Here is a 16,113-nt window from a genome sequence, read left to right on the forward strand (position 1 = left end):
TTTTCCCAACAGCTTCGGTGCCTGGGGCAAGGGGAGTGTCCATGTGCACATCGGTACAGCACCTTGCACTGACCAGAGCGGATCTGGGAGAGCTGGGCAGCCTGTGCTGTTTGGTTCGGGGTAAAAGTCTTCCCCATTTTCTTCAGCCCATCAGTTTAGGCAGAGTTTGACCTTGTCTTGTCCGGGATGGATGCCCTGCTGAGTGAAGGGTGTCACAGCTGCCTCCAAAATGGGGCTCTTGGTGCACAGAGCTCTGAGTTTCTCCCAGCACTTGAACTTTGGGGTTCAGTGAGTTGGGTTCAGATTGGAGCAGTCCCAGCTGAAGGGACTGTTCTGAGAAGGACATCTGTGTATTGGGCTGTCAGCTTAGAACAGGATCTGGATTTTCTTTATGCTGTTTCTCAGCTACAGTTCATAGGCAGCTGATCCCAAATCGAGGGGTCTCAGTGCTTGTTTCCCTGCTGCAGGTTACAGCATCCCAATTATCCTTTCTAGGCATCTGCTGTCCCATTCTCATCTCCAAGGCTGTGCTTAAATTGGAAGTAGGACTTAAATACAGGTGTGTTGCCACCTTAAACTATGAAAACGCTTTGCTGTTTGTCCTGCTTACTTAATAAATAGTGTTCAATCCTTAGCACAGATTATCTCCACGGAGCTGACTTGGCTGTTTGGCTGGGAGGTGTGTTGGATAATAGTGATGAACTTCTTTAAGTGTGAGGCTAAGAGGAAAATCCTTGTATTTGGGAGTGGAAAGCTTTTTTCTTTTTTTGGCTCGTGTATTCTTGCTGTGTTTGGTCAGTTCTTTCACTGAACTCTGAAATTAATATATCTCTCTATAAAAGTAAGTTTGCTGCAGCAGATGGGACAGAGTTCTGGAGGGCTTGTTCTGTTGCATCAACATAGCACAACAGAATTCCCCTGGGGATGAACTCCCAGTTCTCAGGAGTGGAGGAGCAAACAGGCAATCCTTCTTCCTTGCTCTTTGTCTTAAAAATAACTCCCTTCTTTTTAAAGATGAAATGAGAAGAGACGTGCAGAGGCTTCCCCAGGCTGTGGTGCTGGCTGGGGTGATGTGCTGATGTTATCCCAGGGATGCTCTGAGGGGGAAAGAAGCAGGATCTGGATCCAGAATGACCTCCCTGTTGCCTCCTTGATCTCTCACCAAGTAAATTTCTAATGGGAGCAGTGTGGGGTTTTTGCCTTGGCTCTGCCATCAGTGGGATGTTGGATGCTCTGGTGGTGGCACGAGCATAGCCCTGTGACACACAGCTGCTGCTTAGCTGAGGCTTAGGGACATTTATCTTTGTTGTGGGTGCAAAATCTGGAACTGTGTGCAGTACAGATTTGCCCACAGTAAAAAGTCTCCCAAAATTAAAGGTATTTTCAGCATCTAGTGCAGTGGTTTTGCACTGCCTTCCCTTGGGAGCTTGAGGGCTGTTTCAGCTGACCTGTAACACATCCCTTGTTCTTTCAGGTTGCAAAAGATGCGTGGCTGCTGCCTTTCCCCCATCTCACATCTCAGCCTGTTCTTTGCTGGGGAGGTCAGTTGCATCTTTAAATAGAGTTGGAGCAATCTTACAAGGGTGAGTCTGTCCTCTAATATTGTGCGTTCTTTTTAAAGTTTTTTTAAGACCTTGAGTAAAAGTACTAAATACTAAAAGAACTTTAAAACAACACGCAATATTAGGAGGGCCCCTTGAGATACCTGTCCCTCTGTCCTTTACCTCTAGGTGTGAGCTTAAGATCTCTACTTGAGTGGTTCTGACTTATCCTTTTTAAAATCTCAGGCTTGGAGAGGAGTGTGACACTGCCCAACTTTCAGACACCTGATTTATCTCCTCGCTTTGTTTACTGCAAAACTTCCAGAGCTGCTTTCGTTTCAGGCTCTGAGCATCATGTTCTGGCACAGTTCTGATCTTCTTCATTCCCCTTGAGCATTCTCTAGTTATGGGACAGAGATTAATGGTCAGTCTTGCTTTCACTTTAGGTTTTCAGAGCTTTAGCTGGTGGTAGTGACTGCCAGGGAGAGGAGATGGTTCTGGATTATGAGGACCTTGTGAAACTTGAAATAGTGAAGATGTTCCTTAGATTCAGCACCACTGAAACATAAATAAACCCATATATTTACTTTTCCCTTATAAATGGAGAGTGATGATTATTTTATTTTAAATTCTTTCCATGATGGAAAGAAAACTCTTGCTATAATTAGAAGACTTGAGATCTTATTACAAACTGCATTTTCAGGGGAGAAAGATAATTTCTGTGACCTAATGGGTCCTAATTCTGGTCCCTAATGGGCCTGTGTGCTGCTGGGGGGAGGGAGATCTGGGAAGTCTTTTTGACCTTTAATCCAACAGATGCATTTAGATCTCCCTCTGACTGCAGTGCTTGGTTCAGCAGGCACAAATATTAGATTCTACTCACTGCTTATGTGTTTGGCTTGGAGGGGGGTGGTGATTGAATCTTGCTAATGCCTCCCCAGTGCTCCTGCAGCTCTGTGGTGTGGGATGTGATACTGTCTCACTGCCAACTGTGGATGTGAGTATTCCAGAGATTCACTCAGTTTGCAGCATGGAAAATGCTGGTGATCTGAAGATAAAGCATTGCCATGAGCCTAAACAATATGGAGTTAGGAAAACATGGGGATTTGTGTTTTGACCTGTGGCTACAGGGAGCTGGGTCACAGCACTAAACCCAGGGTGGTGTTTTCTGTGACTGGGTGGGAGGGGAGCCCTGCTTTGGGAGGAGACAGTACATTCAGAAGACTTGCAGCAGCCTCCCTCAGCTGAAGGAGAATTTCTGGTAGGAAATGTATTCTTTAGGTCATATTTCCAGCATATAAAAGGGTGGCAGAGGGGAGTCAGAGTATCTCTGTGCTGCTTAGGTGGAGCACAGAATGTGGATGAGCAGGCTGGGCTCATGTGGAGCTTTCTGTGCTGGCCAGCACAGCTTTAGGGGAATTTCCTTCACCAGGAGTGGGCTGGTGGGAGCAGAGGAAGATCTGCCTGGTGTTTGGAAGTAGTTGGGCTGCATGGCTTTGGCATGGCTGGAACAAGTGATTCTAGTGGCAAATGAGCAGTAGGAACTTTCTTCAAATATCCAGTTGTGCTGGGTGGATGGAGAGAGGCAAAGGAGAGCTCAGATAGTTTTAAGGATATCTAAATAGATTGTATCCAGGAAGCTGCCATTCCCTTTCCTTTCCTGGCTGTTCTTATACTGGGGGATTAGGAAGTGCACAGTAGAGCTGCCATTGTGCTGGCTGGACCATGACTGATCTTTATTTAAAGATTTGTTCAAGTTTGAAAAGCAATTCAGAGTCAGGCTGTGGCTTGATTTGGCCACAGTCAGGCACAGCACAGACCCTCTGTCCTCTGCTCCAGCACCTTCTGAAGTCTGCACCAGTTCCTGGAGTCTGTAGATGTGGGGAGAGTTGGGATTTTGCAGAGCTGAGACCAGGGAAATTGTTTATAATGAAGAGGATATTGCCAAAATAAAATATCATAATTAAGAGCTTTGTGTGCAGATTTCTCTTCAAATGGAATGTTTGTGCTGTGAGCTGGCTGGAAGCTCCTTTGGAGATAACCTGACAAATGTCTTGGATTCTGGTCACAGAAGGGGAGAAGGAAACACAGCCTTGCTGAGGGCACTTCTCAGTGGCACTGAAACGGGCTCTGATGGCACAAAATACTGTGAGTACACCTGCCCCTTGAAACTGATTCAGCTGAACGTGGAGTGTCTTTGGCTGCCCTTTGTCTCAGGAGCCTGGTACAGTGGTTTTTGACAGTCTTCAGTGGAGGATTTTAAAGTACAGTCTGATACAATGTTTCCTGAAATGCTGCAGTGTGTCACTTCCTCATTAAACCGTAGGTGACTCCTGAGCTGTTTGCATTCAGATGTGGATTTGAGACAAGTTTTATAAACACTTTTGTATTCACAGCTTCATATCCTCTTGGCATGTTTTGAGACTGCAGAAAGTTAGATCATCCTTCCTGGGCAGTGTTTACAGAGATTCCAGATCAATAGGAATTTTTACTGGCCAATTGCTCTGAGTAGGATTTTTAAAGCCATAAAGAGTTGGGTTTTTTTCTCTTAGATGCTGTCATGCCCCAGAGGAATTGGTTTAGTGATGGAGCTCGTGTGAGGATAGCAGCTTATTTTGCTTGGAGATGTGATTTATCTGCAGGAGTTCAAATGTTATTTTTTCCAGAAGCAGCTTTGTCTCTGCTGGGTGTGTGGTCTGGGTTACCTGCAGTGGCACTTTCTCTGTCCTAGGGCAGGTCTGCCTGTGTCTGCAGAGGAGTGATCAGTAACTGTGGTAGTCCAGGTTCATGTGTTTATGCTGTTAGTCCTGGAGCTGGATGAAAACAGTTCTTGCTGTCAATTCAATTCCTCTATCCTCTAAAGCAATTGGGAGCTTCAGGAGAGGATTTTGAGTGAAAAGATTTGGGATGGAAGAGAATACAAGGGAGAGGTAATAGAAGGGGAAATTTATCTTTGAACTCTGGCTGCTGCCAGGCTGTGTGGTTGATAAGGTTGTGCCCTGCCCTTGACTTCCATGCAAATATCCCCTTTGATAAAAGTTCTGTGGAATTTGGTGCTTCACAGCAGGAGTTGCACCAACAGTCCCCCCTTTATTGTTCTTGACTCAGTCAGGGTTTATCAGACTCCTTGCCTGGCTGATACCTTGTCTAACTGAAGCCTGGAGGAGGGCATTTGGTGCCAGGTGTGCCCCTGGGGTGCACATACCTCAGCTGCTCTGGGGGAGCTGCCTCTGGATCCTGCTGTGCCTGTGGCTCCTCTGGAGTGCTGCAGGCTGGGCTGGTCTGGGACTTCCATGGGCAGTTTTATCTCATATCCACTGCTCTTCTTCACTTGTAGTCAACAGTTGGACCAGAGCTGGGATTTATTGTCTGACTAGAGCTGCTCATTCCCCTAAGCTGGCATCTGTCTTGTGTCTTCTGCTCCCTCCACCCAGGTTTGACAACTGAGCTGTTTTAGTGCCCCAAGCCAAGCTGTTTTAGTTCCTCTTGCCATGGGAGCAAACTTGCACTTCTGATTTCTTGTTTCAGCAGCACACAAATTGCATTGCTGCTCTGTGCTGAGTAGGAGAGCACTGGGCTCTGGTTTCTGCTGGCTGCATCATGGAATCATGAAGTTGGAAAAGACCTTTAAGACTGAGCACAGCTGTTAACCCAGCTCTGCCAAAGCCACCACTAAATCACATCCCCAGGGGTCATATCTACATGTCTTAAACCCCTCCACCACTTCCCTGGGCAGTGTGTTCTAAGGCTTGACAGCCCTTTCAGGGAAGAAGTGTTTCCTAATACCCAATCTAAACCTCCCCTAGTACAATCTGAGAGCATTTCCCCTTGAGCACCACAAATACGGTTTTGTTTGCCAGCACTTAGCACTGAAAGTGCCACCTTCCAAGGGGTGTTTTGCTAAGATGAGTCTGGCTGGACTGGTTTTGAAGCTTTCCTTCCTGCCATGAGATTCAGGGCTGACTAAGGGCACTTGCACAGTCTCTCCAATGGATTTCTTTTCCCCAGTACTGAGGTAGGATTGTGCTGTCTGCAGTGAAGTCAGGGCACACGTGCCTCCAAGGGGAGCTTGCAAGACTTGCCATGCAGTTGTGGAGGAACAAGTGTGAGTCATTAAACATTTCCCACCACACACTGCTCTGGGTTGGGTGTGTGTGTGTGTGTGTGTGTGTTTCTGAGCTTGTTTGGACTCAGATGCCTTAGCAGTGATTAGGACTAAGCTTGGTGCTTGCAAATGCCAGACTATCCTCATCAGGACAGCAAGATCCCACCTGCAAAACTCACCTCTGGTGTCAGTCTATCCCTGAGGTGCCCAGGCTTGCTTGTATACTTGACCAGCTGCCAGCTCTTTTTGAAGGTGCTGAGGATGCCTTTGCATTGCAGCTGCAAGTTTTAACCCAGCTGAGCTGGGAGGAGCCCAGTCAGAGATCTGTGAGACTTCTGTGGCCCAGGCTGCAGGGGATGCTGCAGTTGGTACCTGAGCAGGGCTGGTGACAGTCTGGCACGTCCAGCTCTTGTGGTGGCAGTTTAGTCACCAGCCCAGCCATTGCAAAATGTGCTGCCAGACACTCAGTGGGCAGGGTGTGCGTGCCAGGGGCGTGCTCTGGAGCCAGCTAAGCAAATATATCCCGTGGCATCTGAGTGTCTGTTATCTCAGCTGTCCCAGGCACACTCTCCAGGCCAGCTTCTAGCTGGGACCTCCAGCTTTGGCTCACAGCTGGGCCCAGCAGTTGCTGATGACACAGAAGCATGCCAGGGCCAGGCTGTGTTGTTTTCACTTCTGACAGCACAGATCTTTGTGACAATTGAAGTGCAAGGCCGAGTTAGTTGGTAAGGAGATGGAGTGAGCTGAAGGCTGTAGACCAGAAAAATAAACCAGCAGAAGAAAACTCTTCTATTTAGAGTTAGTCCTGATCTGCAGAATTTTGGCACATATCCAGGTAAATACAGTACAAGTGCAGGCAGGAAACTGCTGCCATAGTCAGCGTGGTGAACAAAGGTCTTTTTCAGGCATAAACTGTTTCCTAATTCATTGTGTGGCCATGGCCACAGAGCAGATCCTGGGAAAGGAGGGAATTGCCCCACTCCATCTCACTTGGCCGAAGCATCTCCTCTTCTGCAGGGTCTCTGAGGCTCTGGGTTAAAGCACAAAAGCCTTTAAGTACTTACTAATGGATTACTTGTCAGTACAGTTAAATACTGAAGTGTCACCTGAGGGAAAAGTCTGCATTTTGGAGCCTTTTAAAATGCTCTTCAAAGTCAGTCTTTGTTTTGTAAGAAAGAAATGAAAAAGAGAAGAAGGGTGACTAATCTTTGTTGCGATGAGTGTTGTAGATTTGATATTTAAGAAAAGGAAGGAGTAATTTGATAAAATAAAAAAAACTGAAGTTAAAATCTCATTAATCATTTGAGTTATTTCAGAAAGAAGGTTCAAGGAGAAAATAAAAAGAAAAATATGTGGGAGGCAAAAAAAGTGACTCGGGTGCCATTAATTGAGTCTGAGTAAATCATTTAACTCTAGTTGCACATCAGACCTGCCCGAGGGGGCATTGCAGAGGCTGGCAAGGTGTCCTTTGCCATCAGGATCACAGCCTGTGGTCACTCATACAGCTTTGGGTAGAGCAGTGACCTGCTGCAGAGCTGTGTGTCCCAGGGCCCCCTCAGGGACATCAGAAGGAAGGAGACCCCCAGGAAGGGGAGGATGATGTAGTTCTGCAGCCTGGCTGGCTCGCTCCACTCCCTCTTGGGCAGTGCTGTGTTTTGGTGGTGTGTGACCTGGTCCAGTCCTGCTTGGCAGCACAAACTGCTGGGTTCCTCCATTTCTCCATTTCTAATGTCCTTTTCTTCTTTCCAGGCGTCTCGGCGCTGAGCTGGGGAAATCTGTGGTGTACCAGGAAACCAATGGAGGTAAGAGAAATCTCTGCTATTTGCAACTGTTTTGAGGTAATCTTAGAAATGCTGGGTAACTCCATTGGCCAGACCTGTCTAAGAAGTGCAGTGATTCAGCTGAGATGTTACTGCTGCTCCTGGCACTGCTAAACCTCCATGGCTGACCTTGGACAAGGCAATTAAACATGTTTCTTGTTTTCACTGGTTATCTTGTTTGTCTGCCCATCTGCAAACTCTCCTCTAGAGTTCTGCCTCAGGTTTTAGCTGCTGCCAAATCTTTTATGCTCCTATGCTGAGCAAAACATCTCCAGATTTAAAAGTAATGCCCTGCTTTTTCAGTGTCTGCCTTGTGAGCTTTTAAATTATCCCTTTCTTTCAGCCCTTCCCTGCCACACAGAATTTACAGCTGCCCTTGCTTTTAAAAGTGCAAATTCATGGCTGTGCTGGGGAAAATACCTCTTGGAGGATGCTTTTGTTTTTAAGGAGGTTAACACTCTGCAAGTGCCCATTTTCAGATGCTGGACTAAAACACAAAGGTATTGGCCAGCAGAGTTCTGTGGCCAAGAGTCATTTACTGTTTCAAGACCTCTGGTACCTTGTTTGCAAGAGAGAGTAGAACCAGAGAGCTGCTACAGGCTGGAGGAAGGGGTGGAGGATTTGTGTGAGTGCTGCTGCTGTTGCAGCCAGAATGGGCCTCTCAGTGGGAGAGCTGCTGTGGTTATGGTTGGGGTGGCTGGTGCATTCCTGCCTGGGAGAGCTCGCTGCCCTTTGGGCTTGGTTTTAAATCAGGTTGCTTGCTCTGAGGTCTGAAGCTGTTTTTCATCACTGCACAGCCAATGAGTCTGCTCTCAGCAGAGTCCTGTAGGGTTACTGCCAGGCCAAGGCAATTGGACTTGGAATTCCATAGCTGAGGAGCTGTGTCTCCTTTTCCTTACCCCCTGCCCTCTAGCTCATGACTGTGTGGGAAATGAATGGCTAAGGCAGGCACCTTGGGGAACCTGGGGTCATTGTTTGGCTTTGCAGAGCTGCTCCAGGCTCAGCTTCTGCATTTGAGTCAGGGACTGTAGGAGTGATGCTCAGCAGAGACCCAGACCTCCAGCCTGTGTCAGTGTTGGAATATCTTCACCTTGACAGTGAGATTGGGAAGTTCTTGCTCTGAACTTGGTGCTGCTGGTGTTGTCTTGAGCTCTCCAGCCAGCGTGGAGCTGATCTCATGGTAAGCTGAAAGAGCAAAGTGCAAAAAGTGCTGAGTTACCTTCTTGGAAGTACTGAAGGTTGTTCTGCCTTGGGTGGTTAATTGCTCACAAATGAATGTGCTGTTTACAGCTCTCAGCACTCCATGGAAGTGTGAAAAGGATTTCTCATTGAGAGTTAGGTAAATTGTCTTCTAAATTTTAAAATTCTAATTTCTAAATTCTAAAATTCTAAATTCTGTAAAAAATAAACAGCTATTCAGCCTGCTTCTGCTTTGTAAATACAGCTAACTCACTGGTATGTTATGCCAGCTGTACCCAGGTCCAGCCTTTGGAAAATTCACTTGGCTCATCTGTGTATGTGTGTGCAAAGGGCAGAGGAGCGAGTCCTCATCTGCCCTGACCAGGGGGCAAGGTTCCTGCTACAACATGGTGTGTTGTCACTGTCAACCTGATGTTTGGAAACAAAACTGACTCTGTTTTCCATCCTTTTCAGAAACAAGAGTTGAAATAAAAGAGTCTGTCCGTGGACAGGATATCTTCATCATACAGACAATCCCCAGGTGAGGCACTTGTGGCTCAGTTTTGCACCTGGGATGTGCTTTGAATACCTGGATCAGCAGATGGTTCAGTGGTTTGCTCACTGTAAACCAGCACAATGAGCAGCAGAACTCGAGCAGTGCTGTCATTGCTCTGACTGAGATGAAGGCCTCACATAGTGCTAAGCTGTTAACACTCCCAGGGGATTGATTGCAGCTTCCCATCAAATAGCTGGATTGTGTCACTTGAGGCAGGACCAGGAGTGACTGATGCTTTCCACTGAAGCATCCCTGCTCTGTGGCCTTTCAGGCTCAGCTGTTGGGTGATTTCTGACTGGCATTTCCATCCCAGGATGGGTGATTTCCTCTGCCTCCCAACCACCAAGCAGCAGAGCCGCCATCAAACAGCAGCTGCTGCTTTCATTGCAAGCTGCATTACTCTTCTCCTTCTGCTGTAGTGGTGTGAAACTGACCTCAGGTGGAATTCCATAGCCTCCCTCCTGTGCTTTTACAGTTTGTGATGATGGTGGGCCTTTTTGGGTTTTATTTTGGGCTGTTCTAGGCTTGGAGTAAGAGAAGTGCTGCAAGTAAGCAGGGGGCTAGAAAACCATGTGTAACCTCAGGAACAGCACTAGGGTGATGGGAAGGGAGCCTACAAATAAATCATAACTTCAAATTGACCTACTGTGAATAGGAGAGGTGCTGTTTTCAGGCATGAGGTATTGATATTAACAAAACAAGGACATTCTGCTGTGATAGCTTTTTCCAAGTTACCAAATTCTGCTCAGATTTTGGAGATCACAAGAAGTAATAAGTTAGCAGAGCTTAATTTTAGCTCAAAAGTAGCAGGGAGCAGAATTGCCTGGATACAGGATTTTTCCTTGCTTGCCAAAGAAATAGAGCCCACTGAGAATTCAAGTTCATTTCCTCTGTGAAATGCTTGGCCTGTTGCAAAGAAGTCAGTAGGGCTCCTAGACCAGCTTACTCACTTCTGGAATTCCTCTTGCAGGCAGAAACATGTTCCTAGGGCTCATCTCTCTCCAGAGAGATGCCTCAAGTGTTTCCTCCCTCAGGGAGCAGCTAAATCTCTGCAAGATGAAAATGCCCTGCTGCAGGATTATGTTTTGGGTGAATGGTGCCATTCTGTTGTCCCTTGTGAGGGAGTTCTCTGGAATAACCTGTAACTGAGAGCTGTGTAAACATGAAACAGATCAAGTGTTCAGAGAGCTAACTCAGGGCATTAGGGACAGGAACAGTTTTGGGAGGGGAAAACCTCCCCTTTGGTTTTAACTTGTTGATCCCCTTGTTTTTCCATTAACTGAATTCAGTGATTTGGGCCAAGAAATGGATCTTTTTTAGACAGAATGTTCAAGGCCCTCCAGGTGAGGAGCCAGTGTTGTGCAGCCAAGTCATCTTTCATTCCTAAACTGCAGCTGTGCCTTGCTGCATTGCTAGAGAGGACAGGTTCAAGGACATCTCAATTGTGCAGTGGGTTTCAGGGAGCTTTTCAGGAGAGTCAAAACAACAACTGTGTGGAATAATCTAAGAATAGGACTTCTACACTCAGTAGTGGTTTGAAAAGAAAATATTAAGACTTATTAGTAGAGAGAGAAAAAACCTTGTTATGCTGCAGTGTGAATTCACAGTCTGCATCTTAAATGCACAGAGATCACAGAAAGACCTGAATATTTGATACAGGCTCTCTGTCATAAAAGCTGTAGCACAACCAAAAAAAAGGTGACAAGAACAGTCACCATCCAAAACTGGTGTGTGGACTGGCATTTTTGTGAGGGAAAAATCAAATAGCTCATGTTTCTATTCAGGGAATAGAAAAATGAAGGGGTTGGTGATTTTGTGATACCTTAAAGGCAAATGGAGCCTTTTAGTGCTGAGTGTTGGTGCTGATTGTTGCAAAGTCCATGCACAGTGTCACATTAGGTGTTTGCTCAGCCTCCAGAGCAGGGGTGTCAGGGGTGGCCCAGGCAGAGATCAGGAGCAGCAAGGGAGGCTCTGGTGTGGCAAGCAGGGTGTGGGGGATAGCTGAGCTGCCTCTGAGTGTCCTGGTAATGAGCTGCCAGCCCCTGGGTGAGGTCTTGGCTCAGCCCTCCCTGCAGTAACTGGCTGAGCATGGCTTCAGGGCTGGAGATGGGGAGGGCAGCAAGGAGCCTGGGGTGCTCCCTTGGGGTGCAGCAAGGAGCCTGGGGTGCTCCCTTGGGTACCTTTGGGAGATGCTGGGGCTGGCCTTCCTCCACCAATGTCATTTTTCCCAGCTGGTGCCCCTGGCTGGGGTCAGTGGCCCTTGCAGAGGAGCAGGTCAGTGGTGGCTCAGCATGAAACCATCTCAGCCCACCCACCCTGGGCCCTGCTGGAGGGACAGATGGACACATCCAGCTCTGCCCAGTGCCTGTGCCTGCTGCTCTGCAGGAGCTTCCCAGAGTCCAGCTTGGGATCTTGCTTGAATACTGGGAAAAGTCCCCTCCTTGAATAACTTCTCCATCAATGTGGCTACTGGTGTCCTGCAGCAGCACCCGGACTCCTGGTGCCTTTTGAAGGCCCAGTCTTGTTCTCTACCTGCTTTCCATGTGATTATGTATGGATTTTAAAAGAATAAGTTGAAAAATAATGATGAAAAATACTAAGTTTCTCAGATGGACTTTAAATAGGCTTGTTTGACCACTTTGTTTTTGTATGACACTGATAGTAGCATCTTTTTCTTCTCTCACAGCCCCACTGGCACAGCTAAATCACCAAAGGGAAGAAACAGTTCTTTGTTGTCCTGTGTGGCAGGGGGCTGTGTTTTATGTAATTCTTGGCTGGGTGCTCCAGAGCCAACAAAGCTTTCCTGTGTGTAAATGGCATTGTGTGCACAGGCTGCTGGGGCCAGCAGGACAACAGAGACCCAGAGCCTCACAAAAGAAGAGGCACAAGTGGAGGTTAATTTCCAAAGGAGGAGAGAGCAGTGGGGAAATGGAAATGGTCAGAGGTTTGTCATGGGTCATGTCTCTGGGCATTTGGAGAAGCTGTGTCAGGAGGAAAACAGGGCCTGAGCAGTGTCTGGGTAATGTCCAGAAAGCTCTGCAGAGCTCTAGGCTGCTCTGTGTGGGAAGATGGCCCAGTCAGCCCCTGCCCTGCCACTGTGGGCAGAGCTGAGCCACTCCAGCAGTGCCCTCCTGGCTGGGCTGGGGACACGTGTGTCACCTGGAGCTGGCCCTGCTGGAAACCCCCAGGCAAGGAGGGGTCTGTGTTGCAGGAGTGCCTGTCCTGCCATCTGCAGCACGTGCTCTGCAGTTCCCAAAAGTTCCTGAGTCATCTGTGCTGATGCAGACAGTGTCTCTTGGTGCTGGCCTTAAGAAATAAAGGGTAACTAAAGGGAACTTAACTTTTTTTCCCCATCCCAAAATTAATTAAAATACAGATTAATACACTCCTACTGGGCCACTCCAGTCATTGTGGGAGAGCAAACTGTAAATGGGACATTTCAGTCTCATGACCGGTGACAGGACTCGAGGAAACAGCATGAAGCTGAGTCAGGGGAGGTTTAGGCTGATATCAGGAAAAGGTTTTTCACCCAGAGAGATGCTGAGCACAGGAACAGGGAAGTGGTCACAGCACCAAACCTGTCTGAGCTCAAGAAGCATTTGAGCAGCACTCAGGGGCAGGGTGGGATTGTTGGGGTGTCCTGTGCAGGACTAGGAGTTGTACTCATGCATACTCAAACTCAGCATCTTCTGTGATTCCTCTGCCTGGGTTACTTTTTTGTTTGGTTGTTTTTTCTTTCAAGAAACAATCCTTTAGCATTTCCTGTGCTGTTGTTCCTTCCATCTCTAGATCAGAGTGTGGAGATGCTGATGTCCACCAAAGTGCTGTGTCTGGAGTTTGAGCTGCTCCAATTGCAATAGTTCTTAAGGCAGGAAAAATAACCTGCCTTACACTGTTAAAGAGGAAAATACCCTAAGAAATCCAGTGTGGATGAAGTTATGTTGGCTGCATGTGTGCTGCTTCTTTAAAAAAACTATTTTATTTCAAATTACACTGTATCAAGTGACATTTGTTCCAAAGTAAATTCTATAAAAAGCCTTTTTTGTCAGATTATGGAGGGAAATCATCATTCACCTTATGTTAGAATATAAAATCAAATTCCAGTCCACAGCTCTTGAGTACTGGTGTTGTGTTCTGTATGTGTAAGTGTTGATGGTAATTTGTTGTGGCGTGGTGGAAGGAGCTGTATGGCTGCAATCTGGGTCTGGCATACATTAGCCTGAGATGCAGCATTGTTTGTTTGGAGTTTTGGAGAGGGGTAATCTGGGTGTAAATGGAAAAGGAGTTGCATTGGAAAAACACCTGCTAATATTTGGAATTGTGTTCAAATCTCCTAGAGATGTGAATACTGCTGTCATGGAGCTGCTGATCATGGCCTATGCACTGAAGACTTCCTGTGCCAGGAACATCATTGGGGTCATCCCCTACTTCCCCTACAGCAAACAGAGCAAAATGAGGAAGAGGGGCTCCATAGTCTGCAAGCTGCTGGCTTCAATGCTTGCCAAGGCAGGTGAGTGTCCCAGGGAGCAGCAGCACAGCAGGCTTGGTGCTGCTGGGCATCCCAGAGCTCATCTGTCCTTCCATTCTCCTGTTTGATGTGGGGATGTGTAGCTGAGATCTTGAGCCACATTAGGGGAGTTAATTTTCTTCAGCTTTCTTGTGTTTCTTTGTAACTTGCACCTGGGGAAGTGGCCTAGAAATGTTACAGTGAAATACAGTGTCAGCCCAGGGCTGTGGCATCACATGCCTGTTTCTCATTATGTCTGTGGAACTTTCTGTGTTAATCTGTTCATGATTATTTTATGACATGGCATAATAGTCTGAGTAATAGCTAAAACAGTCTGGAAAATGGAGGTGTTGAAGGAACTCCAGCCACGTGGGAATATTTTTCAATAAATTGTTGTCTTTTTTCCCCCCTTAGGTTTAACACACATTATCACTATGGACCTTCATCAAAAGGAAATCCAAGGCTTCTTCAGTTTTCCAGTAGACAACCTGAGAGCATCCCCTTTCCTGCTTCAGTATATACAGGAAGAAGTGAGGTTACTCTAGTTCTGTGTATATGAACTTGTCTGAACTCATTTTAATGTGATGGCAGCACAGGGCCTCTGCTTAAGTAGAGGAGCTGGTGTCAGTCTAGGTCAATCCTTCTGTTAATGAATTCTTTCTCAGGGGGTACCTATTGCATGTGTCATGGAAAGATGTTACACTTCTCTGACTGGATAGAAACTGAACTGCAGCACAAGCAGGAGAGGAGCTTGCTCTCTGTGGAGTTAGTGCCATTTGAGAGATGCTACTTGTGCCTCTGCCTCTAATCTCTGAAATCCTGTTAAACTGCTCCCCTTCTCCCTTTGTGCTGTGCTGGATTTCTGCCTGCTCTGAATTATTGATAGACTTTGTCTTGGGCTGAGTGTAGGAGTGCTGAGCACAGCAGGGCTGGGAGCAGGGCACAGAGGTTTTGTTCTCCATGTGCAAAAGATGATGATTTATTCCCACATGGTGAGAGCAAGGCTTCCCCATATGGGGAGGGTTAAACATAGTGAACAGTCCCACCTTTGCAGAGCACACAAATTGGAAGCAAGTGCAGTTGCCTCTCTAGTTTCTTGTCACAGAGTGAAGATTTGGTTCTGGGGAGGAGGATGGGTGAAATTATTCAGCCATGTATGAAACCAGTTACTCCCTAGGAAGAAGATTTTTTTTAATTAATTAACTTTTTATCACATCCAGATTCCAGATTACAGAAACGCAGTTATTGTAGCCAAATCTCCTGGTGCTGCTAAAAGGTAAATGAATGCTTTGCTAGCTGGTTAAAAGTTACTTGGAAAATACCTGAGCTGGTGGAAGATATACCAGGGAAAGTATGGGAGGGTGGGAGATGGATTGAGAATCTGGTCATAATTCTTTTGTGGCTGGAAATGGGATGGATGTGGTGCAGATAGACAGCTGAACTTTGGATTCCCACCCCTATGGGCATAAACTCTGAAATGGTTCACATTGCTGCTGGAGTTTGAGCAGTGCCTGAGCATCTCAGAAAGCATTTCCAATGTGGAGGAACACAGGAGAGCCTGTGGTGGAGCCAAGGGGTAGAGTGGGCTTTGGGATATTAATGAGAAATTAAGAGTCACATCCAGTGAGGTTTCTTGCAGAGAAACAGCCACAGAGGTGCAGCCTCTGCTTGCTGTAGTGGCAGAGAACTTGCTGTGGTGGGCTGTGAAGCTGCCTCAGCCCAGCAGGCCCATGAGGGGCTGGTTTTGTCTTGCAGGGCTCAGTCCTACGCCGAGAGGCTGCGCCTGGGGCTGGCTGTGATCCATGGGGAGGCTCAGTGCACGGAGCAGGACATGGATGACGGGCGGCACTCCCCTCCCATGCTCAAAAACGCAACTGTGCATCCTGGCCTGGAGCTGCCATGTAAGATCAAGCTTCTCTGCTTACCTTTTGGGGGAAAAAAAAGGAAAGTTTGGTGGGAAATTTCTGTTGGTTTATCTGTGTGGGTGTAACCAACCTAAAGGCAGTTAGACCAGTGGGATTTCTTTCAAAGAAAGGTTGATATCAGTGAGTTGTGGGAGAAGTCACAGGGGAAGGTTTTTATTTAATTCCTTCTAGCCATGCAGAGCATCAGTATTTTCTCCATGGCTGTGCCTGCTCCACAGTGTTAGACTGACAAACCTCTGATAAAGGTGGTGCTTTTACAGTGTTCAGCAACAGAATTCATTGAGCTGATGAAACAAGGGGGATGTAAAAGTGTAAGTAATGAGATAACAACCACTGAGACAGGCTGTTGGCTCCATTGGGGAGGGGAGGGCTGGTCTTTGTCTTCCCTTCTCTGCAGCCATTGTTACTGCTGGAAATCTTCTTCACCTTGGCAGCCAGATGATCATATTCCAATGTCTGTTTTGACAAGGTTTTGAGCTT

At 47.0% G+C, this 16,113-nt stretch overlaps 1 protein-coding gene across 5 annotated transcripts in view; it reads left to right on the forward strand.

The window, feature by feature from the left end:
* The window catches only part of PRPSAP1 (phosphoribosyl pyrophosphate synthetase associated protein 1), a 28,462-nt gene that overhangs the window by 1,269 nt on the left and 11,080 nt on the right, over nt 1-16,113 (forward strand). For 4 of the 5 annotated variants that reach the window (XM_066565554.1, XM_066565556.1, XM_066565555.1 and 1 more), the window contains 6 exons: nt 7,396-7,448; nt 9,120-9,186; nt 13,539-13,711; nt 14,123-14,238; nt 14,929-14,984; nt 15,464-15,609. In XM_066565554.1, coding sequence (XP_066421651.1) covers nt 7,396-7,448; nt 9,120-9,186; nt 13,539-13,711; nt 14,123-14,238; nt 14,929-14,984; nt 15,464-15,609 — 611 coding nt within the window. Of the gene's footprint in view, nt 1-1,474; nt 1,584-7,395; nt 7,449-9,119; nt 9,187-13,538; nt 13,712-14,122; nt 14,239-14,928; nt 14,985-15,463; nt 15,610-16,113 lie in introns of those variants that run through there. The other variant, XM_066565558.1, reaches the window with a different exon arrangement.

Source organism: Molothrus aeneus, chromosome 25 (genome assembly GCF_037042795.1).
Source record: "Molothrus aeneus isolate 106 chromosome 25, BPBGC_Maene_1.0, whole genome shotgun sequence".
Lineage (NCBI taxonomy): Eukaryota > Metazoa > Chordata > Aves > Passeriformes > Icteridae > Molothrus > Molothrus aeneus.